The sequence below is a fragment of the Stegostoma tigrinum genome, chromosome 27 (genome assembly GCF_030684315.1).
Source record: "Stegostoma tigrinum isolate sSteTig4 chromosome 27, sSteTig4.hap1, whole genome shotgun sequence".
NCBI lineage: Eukaryota > Metazoa > Chordata > Chondrichthyes > Orectolobiformes > Stegostomatidae > Stegostoma > Stegostoma tigrinum.
Window position 1 is genome coordinate 13,635,744 of NC_081380.1, and position 23,848 is coordinate 13,659,591.

A 23,848-nucleotide genomic window follows, 5' to 3' on the forward strand; every position below is an offset into this window, starting at 1 on the left:
ATGTAAAAGTTTCTCTTTCACCAGGCTTTTGGTTGTCTGGATCGATATCTTTTTGTGGCTTCCTTGGTGGCTTATATTGTTTTAAAAAGCACGTCTAAATCACATGGGCCAATTCATTGTATTAAAAGGTATTGTATAAATATAACTTCATGCTATTGCATTTTAGAAGTCTGTTCTGCAAATTTTTAGAAAAACATTCCAATTTCCTCTGTTCCTAACTACTACGGAAGAATGGAACGCAACAATTCAATTTCTGCAAAAGAAATATGCAATTCCCTGCTCCCAAATAAAACAGCATGTGTTGAATTATTACAAAAACGAAATCGGTTTTCACGTTAATCATGAAAACATGTTAACAATAAAATCTCATTTTAAAGTACTGTGAAGAATAAGCACCAACCACATACTGAATGATTGTTAACATGCTGTCACTAGCTACCATGCTAAATGAACAGTGGACTCTCTGGCCAGACTATCCAACGTCACTATGTTCTCATTGGCCCAAACCATTATGCTTAGGCTATTATCGGTCTCCGGGTCTCCCAGAGGTGGACTTGGGAGGCACAGTATAAAATTGTGGACACAAGATAAACAAACAAACTAAAAAAATCTTAATTTAGAAATACAGAGCTGCTTTAAAGTAGGTCAGACTATAAATGAAGTAAATTATTGGTCAGGAGTACTGTCTAGCAAGTTGTATACAAAATAACTTAATAAGAAAGGGAGGCTAATCTAATGCAGCTCAAAACATTAATGGAATGCATAAGCAAGAGTAATTTTTAAAGTTTTAGACAGGTCAGTTGGAATCCATTTCAGCAGCAGCATAACTTTGTTATGAAAAGAATATTGGAGGTCAGAAGCCAATAAGCGCTGCAGTGGTAAGCTGGTTGAAGGATTACCTATCACGAGTGCCACGTCTAGCTGTGGCTGGCTGACAAGCTGGACATAGCCACTCTCCGTCTGGTATCATGTAGAGAGCTGGTCTCAAACAGAACAAGTGGAAGGCCTTATTGCATTCATCACACAGAATCAGCTTGTCATCTTCACCTGGATAGCAAGAAAACAAAGTCAGCCAAACACACCTGGCTTGCAAGCAGTATGACATATATGCAGATCTTCAAGCTAGGTCAGTTTATTCTTAAGAGACTAAAAACATTTCATAACAGATAGTAAAACGTAGAAATGATCACGTAAAACCTCCTTGAATTCTCTGACAAATACAACATGTTTCTAAATATTGTTGTTATTAGCTATAGGCGCACATCATGACATGAATAAAAAAAGGTATGAGTTGTTGATCTTGGCCAGACCAGTACATGCCACACAAGAAAAAAAAATCACTGGGAACAAAATTCATTCTTTCAGTTCCAAACTAACTCTCAGTGTCCAGCCTCTCGTTATGGAAAAAGCTGATGAAATGAAGTCACATTTGAAATAGTCTTCATTTTACTGGGGAGTGCATGAACAGTTCTGTCTTACCAAGATTTCCAAATATGTGATGAAGAAGCAGACAGTAATGGTGCACTGCTTTCTGATGCATACATTATTGAATAATCTGATCTGATCAATGACAGTTCACTTACAGCTGTCTCAGAAATTGTTCAAGACAGTGTCAATTTGGTGAGCCCATCATAGGGCGTCCAGCAACTCAAACTACAAAATCAGCATACAACAGACAGTGCTAAACAATTCCAAAGCAATGGACTAGATTCCAGTTGCACTGTCCTGCTGTGTTAATTGTCCACAATTTGTGACTCAACAACTAACAGAAGGTGGCAACTTCACAAATATCTCATCCCCAGAAATGGGAGTTCCAGCATATCAGTGCAAATAGGCATGGTTGAAGCACGTGGGTCCATTCTTAGCCAGCAGTGCTGAATGGATGACCCATCCTGACCTCCTACTGTCATTCCCAGCATCACTGACTCCAACTTTCAGGCATTTTGGTTCATTTCATGTGACATAAAGAAATGGCTGAAGGCACAGGATACTGCAAAGGTATGCGCCCTGAAAACATTCTCGCAGTAATACTGAAGATTTGAGCTTAAAAACTAGTCTTACTACTCGCCAAGTTCTTCCAGTACAGCTACAACATCGGAATCTATCGAACAATGTGTAAAATTGCCCAGGTAAGTTCTGCCCAAGGGCAAAAGCAACATAGATCAAACAAGGCTAATCACCCACTTCCAATCATTAAAGTGATAGAAGGGATTGTTGACATTGTGATTGAACAGTATTTTCTCATCAAATAACCTGCTCAATAATGTTTAGATTGCGTCTACCACATCCTAACCCAATTACAGTCTTATCTAAAGATGGACTATAGAGCAAGAATGACAAGCCTAAGGCTGCATTTGACTAAGAATGACAAGAAGAAGCTAACTAGAGCCAATGGGAATCAGGGGAAATCTGCTGGTTAGAGTAATAACTAGCACAAAGTAAGATGTGCTTGTAGAGACCAATCATCTGAATTCCAGTATACAGCTGAAGAAGTTCCTTAGAGTAATGCCCTTGATTCAATTATCTTCAGTTGTTTTGAAACTAACTTCTCACCATTATGGAGGAGGAAGTGGGAATGTTCGCTAAGGTCTGTGCAATATTCAGCACCACATGAAGCTCCTAGATGCTGAAGAAGTCAGTGTTCATATGCAACAAAGCATGAACAACATCCAGGCTTGGGGTGATAAGTAGCAAGCAACATTTGTGCCAGGCAATAAATACCAACACTCCTTAACACCCCACATCATTACCATCGCTGAATCATTTATGATCAACACCCAGGGTTTACCATTGACTAGAAACTGAACCAGCCATGCAAATGTTGTGGCTAGGAATAGTTAGAGCTAGGAATATTGTCATAAGTAATTCACTTCCTATCTTCACATTTGCTGTCCTCTATCAATGAAGACACAAGACAGGAGTATGATGGAATACTCTTCAAATGCTTGCATGTGTGTTGTTTCAGCAACTGTTGTTCCACTAAGAAGCTCGACCTTGAACAGAACAAAACATTCTGCCTAACTAGCACGTCATTCATCGCCTTAACACACACCATAGACTACCTACTAGATGCTGTAGCAACTCAACCAAGCTGCTTAACAATACTTTACAAACCTCCAACCTCTGCCACACAGGACAGCGCAACAGATTCAAGTTTCAATCCAAGTCGGACAATACGTTGCCTTAGAACTATATTGTTGCCCCTTCAATGTTGTTGGCTCAAGGATGGAAAACCCTACCTAAAAACACCTACAACCAAGGATCACTACGGTTCAAGCTGGCGATGCACCACACCTTCTCAAAACAATGACAGGAAATAAATACTAGCTAAGTTGTCATGCTCCAACTCTGAACAAATTATCAATCAATTATCAATGCTTACTAAAGGAAGTCTGCTGAAAAACAGATCATGTAATCTGAGATAACTGTTCACAGACAAATCATACACTTCACACTTCCTGTTTTAACTTACCATCCTGAAAAACACTTCACATTACTAACCCAACAGAAAACAACTTGTAATAGAAACTATTACCAAAACTCAGCAGGCCTAGTCAGTTTTGAAGGGTTATTGGACCCCGAAACATTAACTCTATTTCTCGCCACAGATGCTACAGTATCCTCAGAGTTTTTCCAACAGTTTTTAGTATCAACTCAGATTTCCAGCATCAGCAATTGTTTGGTTATTTTTTGTTTCGTACAAAACAACTTGTATTCATAAAACAAAGAAGTGGCAGATGGAATTTAATTTAGATAAATGTGAGATGTTGCATTTAGTAAGGCAAATCAGGGCAGGATTTACATAGTTAATGGTAGGGCCCTTGGGAGTGCTGTCGAACAGACTGACAGGGTGGTGAAGGCGGCATTTGGCATGCTTGGCTTCAGTCAGAGCACCGAGCATAGGAATTGAGAAATCATGTTGCGGCTGTACAAGACATTGGTAAGGCCACTTTGGAGTACTCTGTACAATTCTAGTCCCCCTGCTAATAGGAAGGTGGTTATTAAACTAGAAAGGGTGCAAAAAAGATTTACAAGGATGTTAATAAGGAGGCTGAATAGGCTGGGACTTTATTCCCTGGATTGTAAGAGGTTGAGGGGTAACCTTATAGAGGTTTAAAAAATCATGAGACACATAGATAAGATGAATAGCCAAGGTCATTTCCTTAAAGTGGGGGAATCCAAAACAAGGCGGCCATAGGTTTCAGGTGAGAGGGGAAAGATTTAAAACAGATCTCACAGGCAACTTTTTCATACAGAGGATGATGCATATATGAAATGAGGTACCAGAGGAAGTGGCAGAAGTGGGTACAATAACAACATTTAAAGGACAGTAGGTACATGAATAGGAAAGGCTTAGAAAGGATATGGGTCAAACACAGGCAAATGGGTCTATTTTAGTTTGGGAAATTTGATCGGCATGAATGAGTTGGACTCAAACAAACAGTCAATCAGTGTGGACCTATTTAATGTAGACATATTCAAAGGCATTTCACATAAAATATGGTTTATATAAAACCTTGACAAGGGAAAGTCTTTTAAGGAAACAGTAGCAGCAGGGAATCTGTTGACCTGTTCACTGCGATGCTGTCAATGTGATATTGGTCCCTGTAATTTCTCTGCTCCCCTCTCCATTCTTTATTTTTAATTTATTATTGTCACATGTACCTAGGTATAATAAAAAGGTTTTCTTCTGCATGCTGAACAGGCATATCATACCAAAGTGCAACCCGGCCAGAATTAACTGCACTCCGTACTTTATGTTTCAACTTTGACTTTGTAATCAAATCAACTGACAAAGATGGTGTTGTTGTCCGACATACTGACCTTGCGGAGGCTGAGTACCAGCCTGGACCATCACTCAACCATTGAACATCAAGCTATGACAATGACTAATCTCATCTCATCTGGGAATTTCACCAGCTTTCCACCTCATTGGTCCTCAATCCTCTACAGCCCAGTTCTACCTTCATCCCAGAATTCACAAACAGGACTGCCCCAAACCCACTGGTTCCGCCTGTTCCTCTCTGAATGGAATTTAATTTTACCTATCTTGTCACAAGTTATTTCCTCCCCTTGCCCAAGTTTCTTCTCACTTACATCCAGATTCTTCTACACTTTACGTCAATTTCGAAATTTCCGCTTCACCATCAAGCAAACCCTCTAGACATCTGTCAGGCTGGTCCAAAGACTTGTCATTTCTTTCTTGAAACAAAATACAAACCATTCCCACCCACCATCACCCTCCTCTGCCTGCCTGAGCTCATACTCACTGAGCAACGCTTCCTTTAACTTATCTCACTTTATTCAGGCCAAAAGTGTGGTTATGGGTATCTGCATGAGCCCAGTAATGTCCATCTCTGTGGATTCGAGTCCTACCTGGGACCCTCCACACAACTGTCTCTCCAGTATATCAATGACATAATTGGTGCTGCTTCTGTCTCGCATTTAAAATTAGAAAAATGCATCAATTTTGCCTTCAATTTCCATCTCACTCTCACCTGCACATGGTCTCCATTTCTGACTCTTCCCTCCTCTGCCATGACACCCATTCCCATTTCTGGGGATAAGATCCATTACAAACCCTCCAATTCTCACAGTTACCTTGTCTATACATCCTCATACCCTGCTACCTGTGAGGACTCCATTCTTTTCTCCAAGTTCCTCAGTCTCTGTTGCATCTGTTCTGATAGTGCCACATTCCACAGGAGATGCTCAGCCACGTCCACCTTTTTCCCCAATTGATAATTCCCTGTGACAATAGTTGATAGAGGCCTCAACTGTGTCTAAACCATTTCTCGCACTTCTACCTTAACCCTTTCACTTCCCTTGTCCTCACGTTCTACCCCAACAGCCTCTGCATCCAAAAATCGTAAGGTGTCATTTCTAGACCTTTCAGTGGGATGCCATCAGACACATGTTCCCGTTACTTTCTTCGTCAGGATTCTGCAGGAACTGTTCCCTCCAGGACACCCTGATCCACTCCTCCTCCAAATCCACCTCTCACCCCCATGACACTTTCCATACATTCACAAAAGGTGCAACATTTGCTAATTTACCACCTCACCATCCAAGGCCCCAACATACCTTCCAGGTGAAGCAGCAACATATCCACCACTGGACTGAATCTAGACTACAGTAGTAGTTGCATGAGACTGTGTGCACATGCATCGGTTGTGCAAGTGGTGTGCACAGGGGAGGTGGGGGCCACGTGAGGGGGGGCACGAGTGAGAGAGAGGGGGTGTGACAGAGGCAGAAATATCCTCATATGCATTAGTACTACATCCTGAGGGAGCCTTAACTCAAAAGGTCAGCAGAACAGTTCAGCATTTTAGTAACTTCATAAATCAAGGTTTTATTATGTCAAAATATTGGTTCTGCTTTCTGCACCATGACATTGCAGTGAATTCAGTCCTAATCTCAAAGGCTGTAACATTCATCTTGCTCAAACAGTTATTACAGCAATTTAAAATGAAGTAAGAAGAAAATTCTCAAGGTAATAGCTTTATTTCCAAGTACTATCCTTTTCATATGGAAGGGAATACCTTCAATGGGGTAGGTGACCTCCAAAATATCTCTCAGCTTAGTTAGAGATAACTGCCTTCCATACTCACACTACTGCTTCTAACAGGTGGTCCAGGTCACTGCACTGCCCCAATATACTCTTGGTCATCAATGCAGTGATGAAAGTGGTCATGAACAAAGCTATCAAGTGGCCCTTGCGTGTTAGTAGCCTGTTTGATGAAGCTTAGACTGGGTTCCAACAGGGCTATTTAGTTCCTGAGATCATTACAGGTTTGATCCATTAATGGGCAAAACAGCTGAACTTCAGAGATGAAGTGAGTGACTGCCCTTGACCTCAAGGCTGCATGTGTCAGAAAATGGCATTAAGGCACACTGGCAAACCTTTGTGATTGAGTTTGGCACAGACTGGAGGCGAGGTCCTAGTGCAGACTGGTGGCAAGCATGTAATGAGGAGAAGACTTTGCATTATTTGGAGTCATACACAAAGGATCAATCATCCAGTCATCTGACCTCACTGCAAGATTTCCTCAGATATGTCCTAGGCTCAAACATTTATAGCCGCTGCATCCATGATCTTTGCTCCAACATAGCATCAGAGGTGGCATGTTTATTGATGATTGCACATTGTTTAGTAACATCTGCAACTCCTCCAACACCAACAGTCTAGGTCCATGTGCAGCAAAGTCTGGACAAATCTTGGCTAAGGCTGATAAGTAGCAAGTAATCTTCATAATAGATGAGACCGCAGTGCCTGCGTGGTAGGGAATGTTGGGGTTTCTGAGCTCTAGGCCAGCTGTATTCTTCTCTCTTTCCCTTTATATCTTTTTCTTTACTTTTTGTTTTCTTTCATCTTCTGATGTTGTAGGGAAGCTGAAGCAGATTGAGGACCCTTGACTTCGGTATGCCTGAAGCCCGGACACGGGAACTCGGGCTGTCGGCAGTGGTACAGTTTGGTACCCAGAGTGGGGCCGCATCCTTAGTGCAGCATAAGGTAAAGTATGGTACCGACTGCGGGCGAGGTCTGGTGCAGTCTGCTTGAAGGAAGTGGCTCAGTGGTTACCACTGCTGCCACAAAACACCAGGCACCCGGGTTCAATTCCACCCATGGGTGATTGCCTGTGTGGGGTTTGTACATTCGCCCCGTGTCTGCGTGGGTTTCCTCCAGGTGCTCTGGTTTCCTCCCACAGTCCAAAGATGTACAGGCTATGAGGATTGGTCATGCTAAATTGCCTATAATATTCAAGGATGTGTAGATTAGTTCAGTTACAGGTGAATAAGTCTGGATGGGATGCTCCAATAGTCGGTGCAGACTTATTCAGCCAAAGGGCCTGTTTCCACATTGTAGGGATTCTGTGACTGTAATGCTGAAACATTTTTCTGTATTTTTCTAATTTATTCATCAGATCCTGTACCTAGATATATTTGTACCTAAGATGGTGCTGTAAGTGGCAACTTTGTAAACTTTTCACTGCACTCATGTGAGTACATTTGACAATAAACCTAATTCTAACACTGAAGTGGCAGGCAAAGACCACATCAAATAAGACCATCTCCCTTTGATATTCAATGGCATTACCACTGTTAATTTGATACTGCAAACATTGTGGGGTCAAATACAATATTGACCAAAAATTGATCTAGGCCAGCCATATAAATAGTATGGCCACACAAGCAGGTGTAATTGGCTTGGGACTTTGCAGACAGTAATACCTTCTAACTCCTCAAAGCCTGTCCACCATTTACAAGAAAGAAATCACAGTATGATGAAAAACTCCCCCACCTGCTTGGATGACTGCAACTCCAACAACTGTCAACAACCTGAACTCAACTCACTTCAATGCATGTGCTTGATTGGTATATCATCCACCACCTTAAATATTCACTTCCTTCACCATGGAGTGCTGGGGCAGCAATGTGCACTGCGGCAATTCACCAATGCTCTTTCAACGGCATGTGCCAAAACCGCTAGCAACCTGTACCAGCTTGGAAAGGACAGCTAATACACAGGAACATTAATATTGCAAGTTTCCACGAAGCTACATTTCATCACAATTTGGAACTACATTGATATTCCTTCACTGCTTCTGGATCAAAATCCTAGAACATCCTTCTCAACAGCACTCAGGGTGTATACAGACTGACAAACTTAAGTCACAGGCAGCTCACTATTATATCCTTGGGTGACTGTCTGTGTGGAGTCTGCACATTCTCGCTGTGTGTGCGTGGGTTTCCTCATGGTGCTCTGGTTTCCTCCCACAGTCCAAAGATGTGCAGGCTAGGTGAATCAGTCATGCTAAATTGCCCGTAGTGTTCAGGGGTGTGTGGGTTATAGGGGGATGGGTCTGGGTGGGATGCTTCAAGGGGCGGTGTGGACTTGTTGGGCCAAAGGGCCTGTTTCCATACCGTAGGTAATCTAATCTAATCTAATCTTTATATTCTCAAGGGCGTTCAGGGATGGGCAACAAATGGTGGTCTAGTCAACAAAGCCCACATCCTCTGAAAGGAGGAAGAATGCTTTTGGGCATTCTGAAAAATCTCAACAACGCCAAGAACATAAAGAAGGTATTCCAGCATCTGACAACAGAGAGGGAGGTAAATATTCTAGGTGAAAATCTTTCTTAAAGTCATCAGTAACCTTAAACCATATCTTTAAGCTAGGATTTCTGTTTCAGGTAAGAGTTAACCAGATGTGTTTTCTGTTTAATCTATGTTTGTGAAAACATCCATAGAAACATAATCTAATAATATTTTCAACTGACGGGTTTCCAACACAACAAATCTGAAAAGATCAGTTCATGTAGGATCATGTGCTTACCTTTCTTACGGCACACTTTGCATCGGGCATTTTCAGTTGACATATCCCACTTGATACAAGCATCCAACATTCCGAGCAGTACATGCATACGAGAGAAAGTCTGAGCCTCTTGTATAGCGCACTTCCATAGTTCCAGGGCAGAAGCAACCTGTGGCAAGTTAGAAAAGGGACAATAAGACAGGTTAGAAACAAAAAAAAAGTCTGGTCCTTTCTGTTTGCAAGTAGAGGTGATAAATAAATGGAGCCATAGAAAAGGTTACAATGTCAATGACATCTTCAAGCAAATTGCTGCAAAGGAAGCTTTGACAAAACTCAAAAGAAGAACAGAGAGCAGATAGAAGTCTTCTTTGAATTTCGACAACCCATCAATAAGGAGAAATAGCATATTCATTACTTAGTATTACTACAGAAAGTACTACTGTAGCACGTTCAATGGCTGATACACTGATATGTTGAATCAGTATGAAATAAAGCAGTTTAATGATTCATCTTAGGAAATGTTCTCTCTCTTTGAAGTAAGTGTGGAAAACAACATGGACAGTCTTATTGATTACAAAGGTATCATACCCATGGCTTATACTGTCATATAGCGAGAAGAAATGTAAATGCTTTACAAATCTGATACATTTAACAGTAGTAGAAACGGAGTGATTCATACTGAACTATTTCCTTCAGACATTTTCTTAACCTGTAACATGATGCAAATAAAAATATTTGGAAACTGCCTTCACTGATTTCTTGAAAGCAAGCAGTCTCATTGCAAAGCACAGGTTTTCAGCTGCAAGCCTAGGTGACTCAATCTCCAATCATAGTCTTAGTAGCCAAGCAGTTCCTAATAAAGATCAACAGATCTGTGCAAACTCAATGACAATGGTTTACCAAATGAACCACAAAAGTAGCTCATTAATCGTAGAATCCCTATAGTATGGAAGGTCATTTTTAACCCATCGAGTCCACACTGTCCCTCTGAAGAGTTTTCTACTGAGAACACCCCCCCCCCCGCCCACAATATCCCTGCATTTCTCATGGCTAACCCATCTAGCTTGGACATCCCTGGATACTACGGCAATTTAGTATGACCAATTCACCTAACCTGTGCACCTTTGGACTGCGGGAGGAAACCAGAAGACATGAAGGGTACCCAAGCAGACATAGGAAGAATGTCGGTGCAGAGTCTGCACGTCAGCCAAGGCTATAACCGAACCCAGTTCTCCGGCGCTGTGAAGCAGCAATGCTGACCACTGAGAACTCGGATTATTAAAAACAACTCCTCCTACTTTTAGATTTTTTAATCAACTTATGCAGACATGTTACAGCACACTTCTAGAGCAGATAGGACTTGAACCCAGGCATTCTGGATCAGTGGTAGGGACTCTATCAATGTGCAAGAATCCCAAGAATGCAGCACTTTTTTAAAATTATAAACCTGCAAATGACATGTACTGGTCTAACTCATCTTGTAGATCTTTATAAACATCAACTCATTCAACATGTTATGACATATCTTTGGAGCAGATGAGACTTGAGCTTGGGCTTCTTAATTCAGAGGGGGGGTCAACCCTGACATCATTAGAGCCATTAAAGAACTCCGCTCTTAGACACAAAGTTTGATGAGTATCAACTGCTTTCAATCTTTGCTTGAGCTATGTATTTGAACATAGAACATAGAATATTACAGCACAGTACAGGCCCTTCGGCCCTCGCTATTGTGCCGACCTGTCATACCAATCTGAAGCCCATCTAACCTACACTATTCCATGTACGTCCATATGCTTGTCCAATGACGACTTAAATGTACTTAAAGTTGGCAATCTTTAAATAGACCCGTTTTTCTATCTCTAATAATCAGAATAATTTAACAATCACAAACTTTTGGAGTTTTTCAATTGAATAAAACAAAGATGAATGGTATGACAATTATAGCCTGTGCTACAAAAATGAGAGCTACAATGAAAAATAAGAACCAGCAGTCAAATTAAAATCAAAATGACTCCTTGCCATCTGCTATTCTCCAAAGCACATAAGAGCCGCTCCTGATAATTTGATTCAGTTTACAGTCTACTCTTGCTACTACTGGCTAGACAAATGGATAGTCAATGGTCACCACACGTAACTAGATTAAATAAATATTTATTCAGCAATAACTGATTACTATGGAACACTACCAACACCTAAATAGAACCAGGCTCATGTCTTAACTAAGATATAGTAGCACGAAAACGACTAATCAATGACTGCTTGTTCCTGATGTTATCCCTCTCCAGAACTACATAAACTAAATGACATACCTGTTCAGTTACACTTGCTGATACTGCCCCCTCTTGGTCACATCCATGCAATGTAATACAGCTGTATGCAGCTACATGCTCAGATCAAAAGTATTTCATAGTACAGTTCCGCATTCATCATTCTGTCTCACAGATGGACTTAATACTTACAATTAAGTAAACGCACTGACTTTGCAATAAATGCTACTGAAATGCAATATGTTCATTTTATGTTTACTTGAATTGCAGTTTTTTTCCAAAACTCAAAACAGCATTTTCAAAGTATAATAAAATAGTGGTACTATGACAAATTATAAGTGATGAATTTTATACTGACGCAGATCATCATGTAATATTAAAGCATATTGATTTAAGCAGGATTTTCCTTTTAATGTATTGGTACAGTTAAGGCTGGTGGAAACTCTTCAATTAATTGAAAGTTGGGTTACATTAAATAAAAACAGGGATTGCATTTTTATGGTGCTTTCTAATGCAGTAAAATGTCCCTGATCCTTTACAGGAGTATATTTAGATTAAAACAAAAATACTGCACCAAAGACATTAGGATGTGTGACCAAAAGCTTGGACCAAGAGAAGGGTTTTAAGGACCATCTTTAAAGAAGAGAAAGCAGTTAGAAGGGAGAAGCAAGTCCAGTAATCCAGAATCCCAGACTAACGTTCTGGACGACATGATTCAAATATCACCCCGATAGATGGCAAAATTTGAATTTAATACAAATCTTAGATAAAAGGTTAGGCTAATTGCAATAATGAACCTGTCACTGTTTGTTGAAAAAAATCCATCTGGCTCACCAATGTCTTTTAGGGAAGCAAATCTGTCAAGTCATCAAAGTGAAATTCCCAAACTTACCTTAGCTTCTTCAGCCATTTTTTTCTCCTCATCGATTTCCTCTACTTTTGTTTCTTCGCCTGCTTTTTTCTTCTTTTGCTTGGGAGCCATAAAACCTTGCAGGAATTTCTTTACTATACACTCTTGTAGTGTGATCACACACTCACCCAAATCTTTCAGGCTCTCCAACGAGCGTACCTAGCAGAGTAACAGCAGAAGATTAGAAAGCACTGACGTGGTAGCAGGTCCACCAATAATGGCTGAGAAACTTGAGAAACGGAGCCAACATAGGAAAATCCAAGTCTGCCCAGTTTGACTCAACGATAAGATCCTACGCACCAATGAAGGAGCAGGTGGTGTTTGGCCTGCAGCCCCAATCAGCATTACAAGACATAAATTGACTTGAACTAGTTACTCGTTCTTAATTTCCTAGAAAGCGATGGCCGAATCTCTGAAGTAATATGCATTGGGACGCTGAAAACATGAACATAAGCATCAACTGAAGCTTGGCATCCCTTACCAGAAAAGAAAATGCTTATCACTGGTAAGATAATAATTTTTTTTTAACCTCCCTCCCACATCCCCAAAGTTATCATTCAATTGCAAAAATAAAAATTCAACATGCACTAGCCATTACCTGGTTCTCACCCACCCACATCTTCACACAAATGAGTAGCAGGAATAGGCCATTTGGCACCGGATAACACTCGACTCCTTTATTTGTCAAAACCTGACACTGCCTTAGAAGAATTCAAATCCCCTGCTTCCCCTGCCTCCTCTGTGAAAGAGAGTTCCAAAGGCTCATAATCTTCAGAAAATGCGACTCCTAATCTGAGTCAAACAGGAGAACCCTTATTTCTAGGCTGCGGTCACTGTGTTTTGGCCTGGCCTCTCCCTCATATTCTTGCATGGTTCAATAAGATAACTTTAATTCTTCTAAACATGAATAAAAACAGTTGCAGCCTGTCCATAGATAACACAGTGTTGAGTTGGATGAACACAGTAGGCTAAGCGGCATCAGAGGAGCAGGAAAGCTGACGTTTCGGGTCGAGACCCATATTGCAGCCTGTCCAACCTTTTGTCCAAAGATAACAACCACTTCCCAGCCAGTTAACTGAACCTTCTCCAAACTATTGCTATGTCCTGCATTCTAATTTTGAGATTCATGTACCAGGCCACTGAAATCCCTCTACAATAAAGTATTCTGTAATCCTTCTCTATTTAGATAGTACAATACTTTTCTATTCTTTTCTGCCAAAATGAAAAGTTAACACTATTCCACTCCGTTCACTATTTTTTAATCTATTTACCGAACCTAATGTTATCGCTTTGCATTCTTCACATTCTCCGTATAACTCTTATCCACCTGTCTTTATATCATTAGCAAATTTAACCATGTATCTGGATCCTTCATCCAACGTCAATTGCACAGATTGCTACAGCACAGCAGTTCACACTAATTTTTCAGTGACAACCTGTCACCCCAAAAATGAACAGTTTACTACTACTCTTTGTTTTGTGCCCAATAATCAGTTTGATTCCAGTACATAGTATGACAGATGTTGGGGTAAGCTCTGGATCGATGTTGCAAACTACTTGAATGTGGGAACATGCGATCCAAGCATGATCACACGCTGTACATACATCACAGGACATGTTAGAGAAATGTACAGCACAAAAGCAAGTCATTCAAGTCCATCATCCTTATGCTGGTTCTCTAAAAGAGCATTCGTGCTTAGTTCTACATACCTGCATGGTCCCTGATGATGAACATAGGGGTGTGTCGAACTCTCTTTAAATCTAGCTAGAGAGCACTTTTCTAAGAAGAACACTGCAGATCTTGAAACTCAAGTGGAAAAAAAAAGTTTCTCTCTCCTTTAAACATTTTATCAATCATTTAAAATCAATGATTTTCAGTTATTGACCAAGTTACCATTTTTTGCTCTTTAAATCTCCAAAAGCCTACAAACTAAAAGTCGCACTTGAGTCACATTGTAACTTTCTCAGCTCTAACTTTTACAATATCTCCCTATCATTAAGGTTTCTCATCCCTGGTTCCATCACAATAAAGCTAGTCAGGCTGCTAGCACGTTCCTGAAATATGGGGTCCGAAACTGCCTACAACAGGGCTTGGGGGCCAGGACCCCAATTGGGGTCACAGCTGAATTGCTTGGATTCCAAGTTCTTAGGTGGGAATAGCCATCTTCCTATCCCTGATCTGAAGTTCTCACTGAACAGTCATGACAATTTTCAATATAGGGTCACAGTGGAAAAATGTTTGGCAAGCACCAGCGTACAATAATTCAGCTGAGACATAATTGGAAATTTATAAATTTTACTATGGTCATTTTGATTTTACATTCTATTCCTCTAATGTCTACTTATGGGCATGAGGATCTTCTTCATTCATGTTTGATCTTTTTAACCAAGTTAACAGCTTGCTCCGCCATCTTCAAAAGTTAATGTAAATGGACATAAAATGTCTCTGTTATCATCTACACTTTTCAAAATTATGCTGTTTATAGTACATTGTCTTTCAACATCAGCCCTTGGAAATTGCATCACTTTACACTTCTCTGTATTGAGTTCAAACCACCATGCTTTTGCCCATGTCATCCATAACCCACTCCTTTCCAATCAAAAGTTTAAAGCTTCCAATAATTTACCCACTTCTTTTATTAAGCTAATAGGCCCAACCTCTAGCACTACTGCTATATCCAGTAAGGATTGAAAAACGATAATCAATTTCTGCCTACTTCTACTTTTCCTCATTTCAGTAACCTAGAATGCATTCTATCTCAACCCAATGACTTTCCAACTTGCAGGAATGTGAATCTTTTCATTGTGTTTTTCTCCTCTTTTCCATCAATCTCCACTTTTAATACAATTTCACATTATCCATTTGCTTTGTGAAGAGTTCAGACTTTTCCAACGCCTCGACATCAAGATTTTCCTTTAGATTTTGCAACAAGCACAAACGTTTTCTGAGCTAAATGCTTACACTTCATGTGCTTATAAAATATTTTAGGGCTCAATATAATTTTTTCTGCTGACCCTTTTTTATAACATCTCTTTGCCTTCTGGACTAACTTCAATTCTCTCCCTTATTTGCTTAGTATTCTTGATTATTAACAAAATTTAGTTCTTAACGTCATACTTGAAGGGACAATAGAAAAAATATATTTCTGTAGAGGGGCTGATTTATAAGAATTTATAAACACAGTTGAGAAAGGCATTTTTATGACATAAATGTAAATTGTTATTTTAAATCCTGATGGCATGTTCTTAATGAAGAGCCGAAATCTAAATTTATCTGAATAGTTGTTTGGAACAACTATGCTTTGCTGGGCTAAGACCCATGAGTTTGACTGTCCCACTTAGGTGAACAAAGAAAACAGCTGGAACTAAGCCAAACCTTCATTACGACATTAAACTGGAAAAGGAAGCACTAATTTTATTAGCTCTGCTTTGCTGGGAACCAGTTCACGGATTCTGAACAGCTATTAACAAAGAAACACTGTGCTTACATACCATGTATAATACAGCTGGTCACCATATAATTACCTCTTTGCTAAGGACAGCAGCACGTCTGTATGATTACTCACCCTCTCCTCAAACTCATCACATTTATCCATGTATCCTAGCCCTCCCTTTTGCAGTCGTGTTGCCACTTCAATTAGGTCAGTTCGCAAGTAATTGAGGAGCTCCTGATGACCGTCGCAGGACTTGAGGCCAAGGTTTGGTTTCCGTGCCAAGTGCAGTGAGTGAAGGATATCTTGATACCTAAAAATAGAAGCTGCTATTTTTTAAAAAAATCAACCTACATTAAGCCAATTATGCAACAAAGATATATTTTCCAGTTAATAAACTCAATAACTTTTATAATCAGTATAAAAGACAGTCAACATAGGTGAAGATAATAACTGATTAAATCAGTCCTTAATTATGATACATATAAGCCGACTAATCTACTTATATAGTTTGAAAATGAAAAATTAGCTCATTTCTCATAGTAAGCTGTAGTCAGTGCACAATTACAGGAGAACTGCAGCATTCTCAAAACATTGTTGAGTAGGGAGAGGATGAAATTAAATCAGGTGGCACTCCTTCCCAATTTGCAATAGTGACATTCCGTAAAGTATGCATACATAGTTAAGGACTGTTCTGGTCATCCTTGTCCCCAATTCCACTCATTTCACTACAAGATAATCAAATAATGAGATTCAGGAGTGATTATTTATTGAAGGTAAGACGAAGTGTCTGGCCTTGTGAAACCATTTCCCCAGAACAAGTTAGTATTCTCAATACTGAGAAGCGAGAAAATATAGAATACTTCAGCATTCCCTCCACCCTAATTACAGGCAATTTATTAAATTTAGAAATGAAGAAAATAACAAAACGGATTGACCAATCAAACATAGACAATCGGACGCCTCATAAAAGCCACATGACCATGGTAGAGTAACTGATTCAATTCCTGTACACCTCTGATTTCCATCTATGTAAACACCTCCTTCAGACAGCATTGATTATCAGGAACCAAACTATTTTTCATTCAACTCCTCAGGGATTCAAGATCAGTGCTATTCCCTAAACAAGACTACGTGACTCAGCACCAAAGATTGAAGCTCATTCGACCCAAGATTATTCTATAATATACTTGAAACCAGCCAGTTAGTGATCTTGTTTTAAATCCTTTAGCAGATTGATCCAAAGTGAATCCTCATGTTCTTAAACAAAATAATATTTTAGTAATTCAATGCCTTCAATGGAAAAAAAGTCTCCTTTTTAAGAACAGTATCCCAAATTTAGCACTACACCTTTAAAGATTCTGGTCATTAAGTCCGCACACCTGAAATATGCAGTCAGTTTGCACATGCAGGAAATATTTTCACCAACATTCAAGCTCTGCTTTGAATAATTATCTTACTTCAATAGAAGATTAAGGTTGCCAATTATGGAAATAAGATCTCATGAGAACAAATAGTTACATACTTTACATTATCAAAAACATGTAAATCCACTCAAAGAATGCATTTAATCAAACACTTGAATTCAGTAGTTACAGTAATGCAATAACATCGTAGTTGAAAGCTTAAATTTGCTGGTTAATGATATGCAGGCAATTCCCCACATACTCAATAGGTAAAGAGAGTGTAACATGCTGAAAAGGAAGGCCCCAGAATTAATTCCAAGTTTGTACCCAGTTACCAATGCTAGTGTGAGTGTCTACTGGAGTGTTAAAACTGGCCTTAACTGCTCTAGGGAGTAGAGGGATTCATAAATAAGCTAGAATTTCCCTTCCTGCCAACTCAGTCACACTGTAAATGCCAAAAGAACAGGTTCGGTTGTTATGAATGCCTTTCCATGTTCAAACAGACTGCCACCAACTACAGAACAATTATATTGATTGTGCACTGGAAGGTATTTGGCATCATGGAACCACAATCTTCTATCAGACATGTGCCTTCAGGAGAAGATATAGAGAGAAAAACTTTCAACAGCTATAGTCAAGGATGCAATAAGTATTTCTGATATAGCCAGAGTAATGCGAACTGTATTGCTCACTAGGAGTGCCTTCAGTAAAAAAGTTTTTGATAGTGATTTGACAGTGCCAGTTCAGTTTAAAGATAAAGTGCTACAATTGCAAAGAACATGAATTGATTCTGTTCTTCCGGGGCAAGTACAGCAAGCTATGGAACTTTGAACACTTACTTTTTCTGAAGACGTTCTTTGAGAGCACTCTCTCTGGCACCTTGCAAGTGAAGACAGTTTAGGAGTTCATCGAGTTCTTTCTGAGTGTCACAAATAAACCTGTAGATAAAAATCAATAACACTGCCATTATTTCCAGAGGCAGAAACCATTGACTCATATTGAACAAATGCCTGAACAGAAAAAATACCAAAATACTCAAACCTCTAGGAAAAAGCTGACAAGCCTGCAAAAGTCAGCTAAATCATCCCAATTAGGGTTGCATAATCCCTGCATAGAGTTTAGTTAAACAAATAATGTGCAGGATGTTAATCATTTGAAAAATTACAAAATGGCAATGGAGACATTCCAAAATTCAAATGTGGGGCCAATTTTATTCAAAATGTTTTCATGAACGTCTTTTCACTCTTTATAGGACAGTCAACTTATTGAGTCACACAGCACAGAAAGAGATCATTCAGCCTAACTTGTTTGCGCCGACCAGACATCACAATCTGACCTAGACCCATTTGCCAGTATTTGGCTCACACTCCTCTAAAATTCTGGTATATAATGTAAAGGAATATTCTTCTGGTATACTGATCACAAATATGTCTTAGGCCTATTCTTTATATGGCATTCTGTAACAGGACTTCAAAATTTAAACTCCAGAAACAGTTCTGAAGCATGGTTCAAATTTTCTGCAGTAACAAAATTCCCTCAAGATTTTCTGGCTGCAATTTCCTCCGCTCTTAAGTTGGCAATTAAAGTTATTTAATGTTCTGCTAACAAAAAAACTGACAACGGTGAGTGCACGTTACTGGAATAGAGAGTAGGAAGACATTCAAGCTGAATCTTGATCCCCATCATAACTAGGTCAACTGCTGTCCCAGCATTTTTCGAAGTCCCATCAGACTTAGCTCCACTTGGTGCAAGAGCATTACTTGTGCAGTAATACCACACTAGCGATTGCGGAAAAAAACTAGAATGTGTATTTAAAACCAACAGATTTTGAGTTGTTTCTGAAACATTCATTACTACAAAACCTGATCTCTGTTAGAATCCAAACTATTAGATAGGAGTAAATACTAAAAAAGCAGGACATACCATAGGTTTTGTCCTTGTTTTGGTACAGTGGTTTCAATGCAAATATCTGCAGTATGGGAGGACCCCTGGTGGCCACTGTCATTTAAGCTGCTGTCAGCAATGCTATCATCATCATTACCTAGAAGAGAAAAGTCTTGAGTTACCTATAGTTACAGGATATAACACTCAGTTTATACCAAGTTATAAAGAGACTAAATATCAGCATTCTTAACATAATTATCCAAACACAATTAACTAAGCAAACAGAAACATATAACTTTCTACCTATCATAAACTGATGCAATCACAGCTTTATTTCCACAAGGGAATTTTGTGAAGATGCCCGAATTTTACTTTTAAAAACCTTTATTGTGCTTCTGCTATACATTAGGATCAACACTGGAAAAGAGAAGTTTCTCATTCCAGTTGCATCATGTCTGATGTAGAGAAAAGCTTCTCCAATCTCACCAGCACCGTGATTTTCAACAGACAATGGGTGCTGGAGTAGGCCATTCAGCCCTTCGAGCCAGCACCACCATTCGTTATGATCATGGCTGATCATCCACAATCAGTAACCTGTTCCTGCCTTATCCCCATAACCCTTGATTCCACTATCTTTCAGAGCTCTATCTCTTTCTTGAAAGTATCCAGAGAGTTGGCCTCCACTGCCTTCTGGGGCAGAGCATTCCATATATCCACCACTCTCTGGGTGAAGAAGTTTTTCCTCAACTCTGTTCTAAATGGCCTACCCCTTATTTTTAAACTGTGTCCTCTGGTTCTGGACTCACCCGTCAGCGGAAACATGCTTCCTGCCTCCAGAGTGTCCAATCCCTTAATAATCTTATACGCCTCAATCAGATCCCCTCTCATCCTTCTAAACTCAAGTGTATACAAGCCCAGTCGCTCCAATATTTCAACATATGATAGTCCCGCCATTCCGGGAATTGACCTTGTGAACCTATGCTGCACTCCCTCAATAGCAAGAACGTCCTTACACAAATTGGGAGACCAAAACTGCACACAATACTCCAGGTGCAGTCTCACTAGGGCCCTGTACAGCTGCAGAAGGACCTCCTTGCTCCTATACTCAATTCCTCTTGTTATGAAGGCCAGCATGCTATTAGCTTTCTTCACTGCCTGCTGTACCTGCATGCTTGCTTTCATTGACTAATGTACAAGAACACCTAGATCTCGTTGTGAGAACACCTAGATCACAAGTTAGCCATTTTTGGTTTCCCAGAGCAAGATTACCAATCAGTACCAAACTAGGAATCAGACTAACATGGCACAAACGGTAGAGAATTTCTGATTCTAATCATATATACAGGATTTAAACACAGATGAGAATTGCAAACAATACTCCAGGGGCAGCTCACTACTGTTCTGCACAAGTGACGGAAGACATCTTTGTTCCCATGTATAAATCCTTTTGTGATGAAGGTTAACATTCCATTCAGAATTGTCTGCCACACCTGCTTACTGGCTTTCAGTGACTTATTAACAAGGGCACCCAGATCCCTTTGGATGATAACACCTTCTAATCTCTCACCTTTTAAGAAATACTCTGCACTTCCGTTCTTCCTACCAAAGTGGATAGCTCACTTGACCAGATCATATTCCATCCAGCATGCAGTTTCCAACTAAGCCTGTTTAAACCCCCTTGAAGCCTTTCTGCAACCACTTCGCAATTCAAATTCCCATCAAGATTTAAATTATCTATAAACTTGCAATTATTACAATTGAGACCTACATCTAAACTATTGATATAAATGGGGAAAAGATGAGGCTCAAGACTGATCCTTGCAGCACTCTGACTGGCCACAGCTTGTCAATCTGAGAATGTCCCATTTATTTCTAAACGCTGCTTCTAGGATGCTAGTACAGTACCTCTAATCCCACGTGTCTCAATTTGTTTGGGATTTTATCAACAGCCTTCTGAATAACCAAGTGCACGATATCCAGGTTCCCCCAAACTGAAATGGCCAGTTACGTCTTCAAAAAAAAACTCTTGTAAGATTTGTCAGACATAAATGCTATTTTCTTAAACAGTGGGAGTTATATTTGCAAACTTCAAATCTAGAAGCACTGCTGTGGAGTTGCAAATTTTGAACAATGATCGCCAAAACTTTCACAATCTCTAGTGCCATTTCTTACATAGTTACTGCTAAAGTCACTGTGTCCCAGGGACGTAAACTTTCAGTCCCATTAATTTCCCCAATGATGCATTTTGCAAAGACTAATTTATATCAGTTACACACTCTCACCAGATTCTTGCATTTTCATATTTCAGGGAAAGGTGTTTTGTCTTTAGGCATATGAGAGCTGGAGATGTAGTATGTAATTGGTTCTTTGAGCCTGCTTTTCTATTCAATGTGATCATGGCTAATTTGATAATCCTCAATTCCACTGTCCTGACTCACCCCCATGACCCTTGATTCTATTACTGATTAAGAATCTCTCTCAGCCTTGAATAAATTTACCATGATTAGATTAGATTCCCTATAGTGTGGAAACAGGCCCTTCGGCCCAACAAGTCCACACCACCCCTTGGAGCATCCCACCCAGGCCCATTTAACCCACACACCCCTGAACACTACCGGCAATTTAGCATGGCCAATCCACCTAGTGGGCACATCTTTGGGCTGCGGGAGGAAACCGGAGTCCCCAGAGGAAACCCACGCAGGCACGGGGAGAATGTGCAAACTCCACACAGACTGATGCGATCCCGAGGCTGGATTCGAACCTGGGTCCGCGGTGCTGTGAGACTGCAATGCTAACTACTGAGCCACCGCATCGCCCCATGAGCTTTGACACACTGTGGTAAACATTTCCAAAGATTTGTTATTCTCAAAAAAATTTCTCATGTGTCCTAAACGGACAGCCCCTTACTTTGAGATGACGCCTTCTGGTCCTAGGCTCTCCCACAAAAGAAAACCACCTCTCCACATTGACTCAGTCAGGACCTCGTTGAATCTTGTATGCTTCAATAACATTCTCAACCTTCTAAACTCCAACGGGTACAAGTCCAACCTATTCAACTTCTCCTTTTAAGAAAATCAGCCCATATCCTGATTGTCCCAGCAAACCTCATCTGACTGCATCAAATGCTAATATCTCTTTCTTTAGATTGTGGGCCCAAAATTGTTCACAGTATTCCAGGTGTGGTGTGATTGGTGCCTTTATAGTTCTAGCAGGACCTTGATTTTAAAATGCTATTTCCTTTGAAGTAAAGGCCAAAAGTCAATTTGCATATGTTACACATTACACTAGGATATGCTAGCTTTCTGACACGTAGCAAGAGCCCTCAAATTTCTCTACGTTGTAGCTTTCTGCAATCATTCCCCATTTCACAATATTCAGCCCTTCTATTCTTCTTGCCAAAGTGCACAACCTCATTTTCCCATACTAAATTTTATCAGCCACATTTTGCCAATTCACTTAACCTGACATATTCTTCTGCAGACACTGTCATCCTCACTATTTCATCTTCCTCTTACTTGTGACGCACTCTCAGTCTTGGCAATTATGCATTTACTTCTTTCATTCAAATCATTAATATATATTCTAAATAATTGTGGCCCCAGCATAGATTCCTATGACATTCTACTACTTTCAGGTTGCCATCCTGAAAATGGTCCCCGTCCCAAATTTCTGTCTTCTATTTGTTAGTGAGTCCTTTATCCATGCTAATATACTACTCCCAAAACCATGAGCTCTTATTTTCTTAAGTATCTTATCGAATAGTTTTTGCAAGTGCAAACATGTTGCATTGTCTGTTTCTCTTTTCGTTAGCCTGTTTGTTACCCACTCAAGGAATTCAAGTAAATGTGTCAGACATGATTTTCCCTTCACGAAGCCATGCTGTTTTATTAGATTATGTCTTTCTAAGTGTTCTGCTATTACATATTTTATGATAAACTCTAATACTTTCCCAATAACAGATGTTAAGCTAACTGGCCTTTAGTTTTAGATTTTGTGTCACCATCCCTTTTTGAATAAAGGAATTACACCAGCAGTTTTCCAACTGTCTGTGGGACTTAGTCACAACCGAAGGATTCTTGGAAGACTATCAGTGCATCCACTATCTCTATGGCCACTTCTTTTAATAACTTAGATTGCAATCTATCAGGTACAAGGTATTTAGCGGCTTTGAGCCCCATTAATTTCCTTAGTGCTTTTAGTCTTTTGATAGTGTATTTATACTCTTCCCCAACCTCACACTTCAACTCTTTGATTATTTATTGTTTTCAGAATGGTATTAATGTCATCTGACATTAAAGACTGCTGTACTTAATCAACACTTCTGCCATTTCCTAGTTTCCCATTATTTCCCTAGCCTCATTCTCCAAGAGGTCGATGTTCATTTTGGACTCTCTCTTCCTTTTCACATTTAAAGAAGCATTTATCCATTTTTTATATTCATTTGAGGGACGTGAGCATTGCAGGCTGGCCAATTATTTGGATGAAAGGTGTTAGTAATATATTAATGATATAAAGTTCAATATTTAGAATTAAAAGTTAAAAAGATCTCTTTAGAAGTTATTTAAAGCCAAAGGAAGAAATTATGAAGTGGAGGAGAGAGACCAGAAAATGTCTATTTTCTTACTGATGTTGGC

General features: G+C 39.8%; 1 protein-coding gene across 3 annotated transcripts in view; it reads right to left on the minus strand.

Moving 5' to 3' along the window:
• Positions 1–23,848, minus strand: part of baz1b (bromodomain adjacent to zinc finger domain, 1B) — a 91,842-nt gene that overhangs the window by 21,667 nt on the left and 46,327 nt on the right. For all 3 annotated transcript variants that reach the window (XM_048557126.2, XM_048557128.2, XM_048557127.2), the window contains 6 exons: positions 19,254–19,371; positions 18,170–18,268; positions 16,060–16,237; positions 12,476–12,652; positions 9,338–9,485; positions 900–1,047 (listed from right to left, as the gene is read on the minus strand). In XM_048557126.2, coding sequence (XP_048413083.1) covers positions 900–1,047; positions 9,338–9,485; positions 12,476–12,652; positions 16,060–16,237; positions 18,170–18,268; positions 19,254–19,371 — 868 coding nt within the window. The remainder of the gene's footprint in view (positions 1–899; positions 1,048–9,337; positions 9,486–12,475; positions 12,653–16,059; positions 16,238–18,169; positions 18,269–19,253; positions 19,372–23,848) is intronic.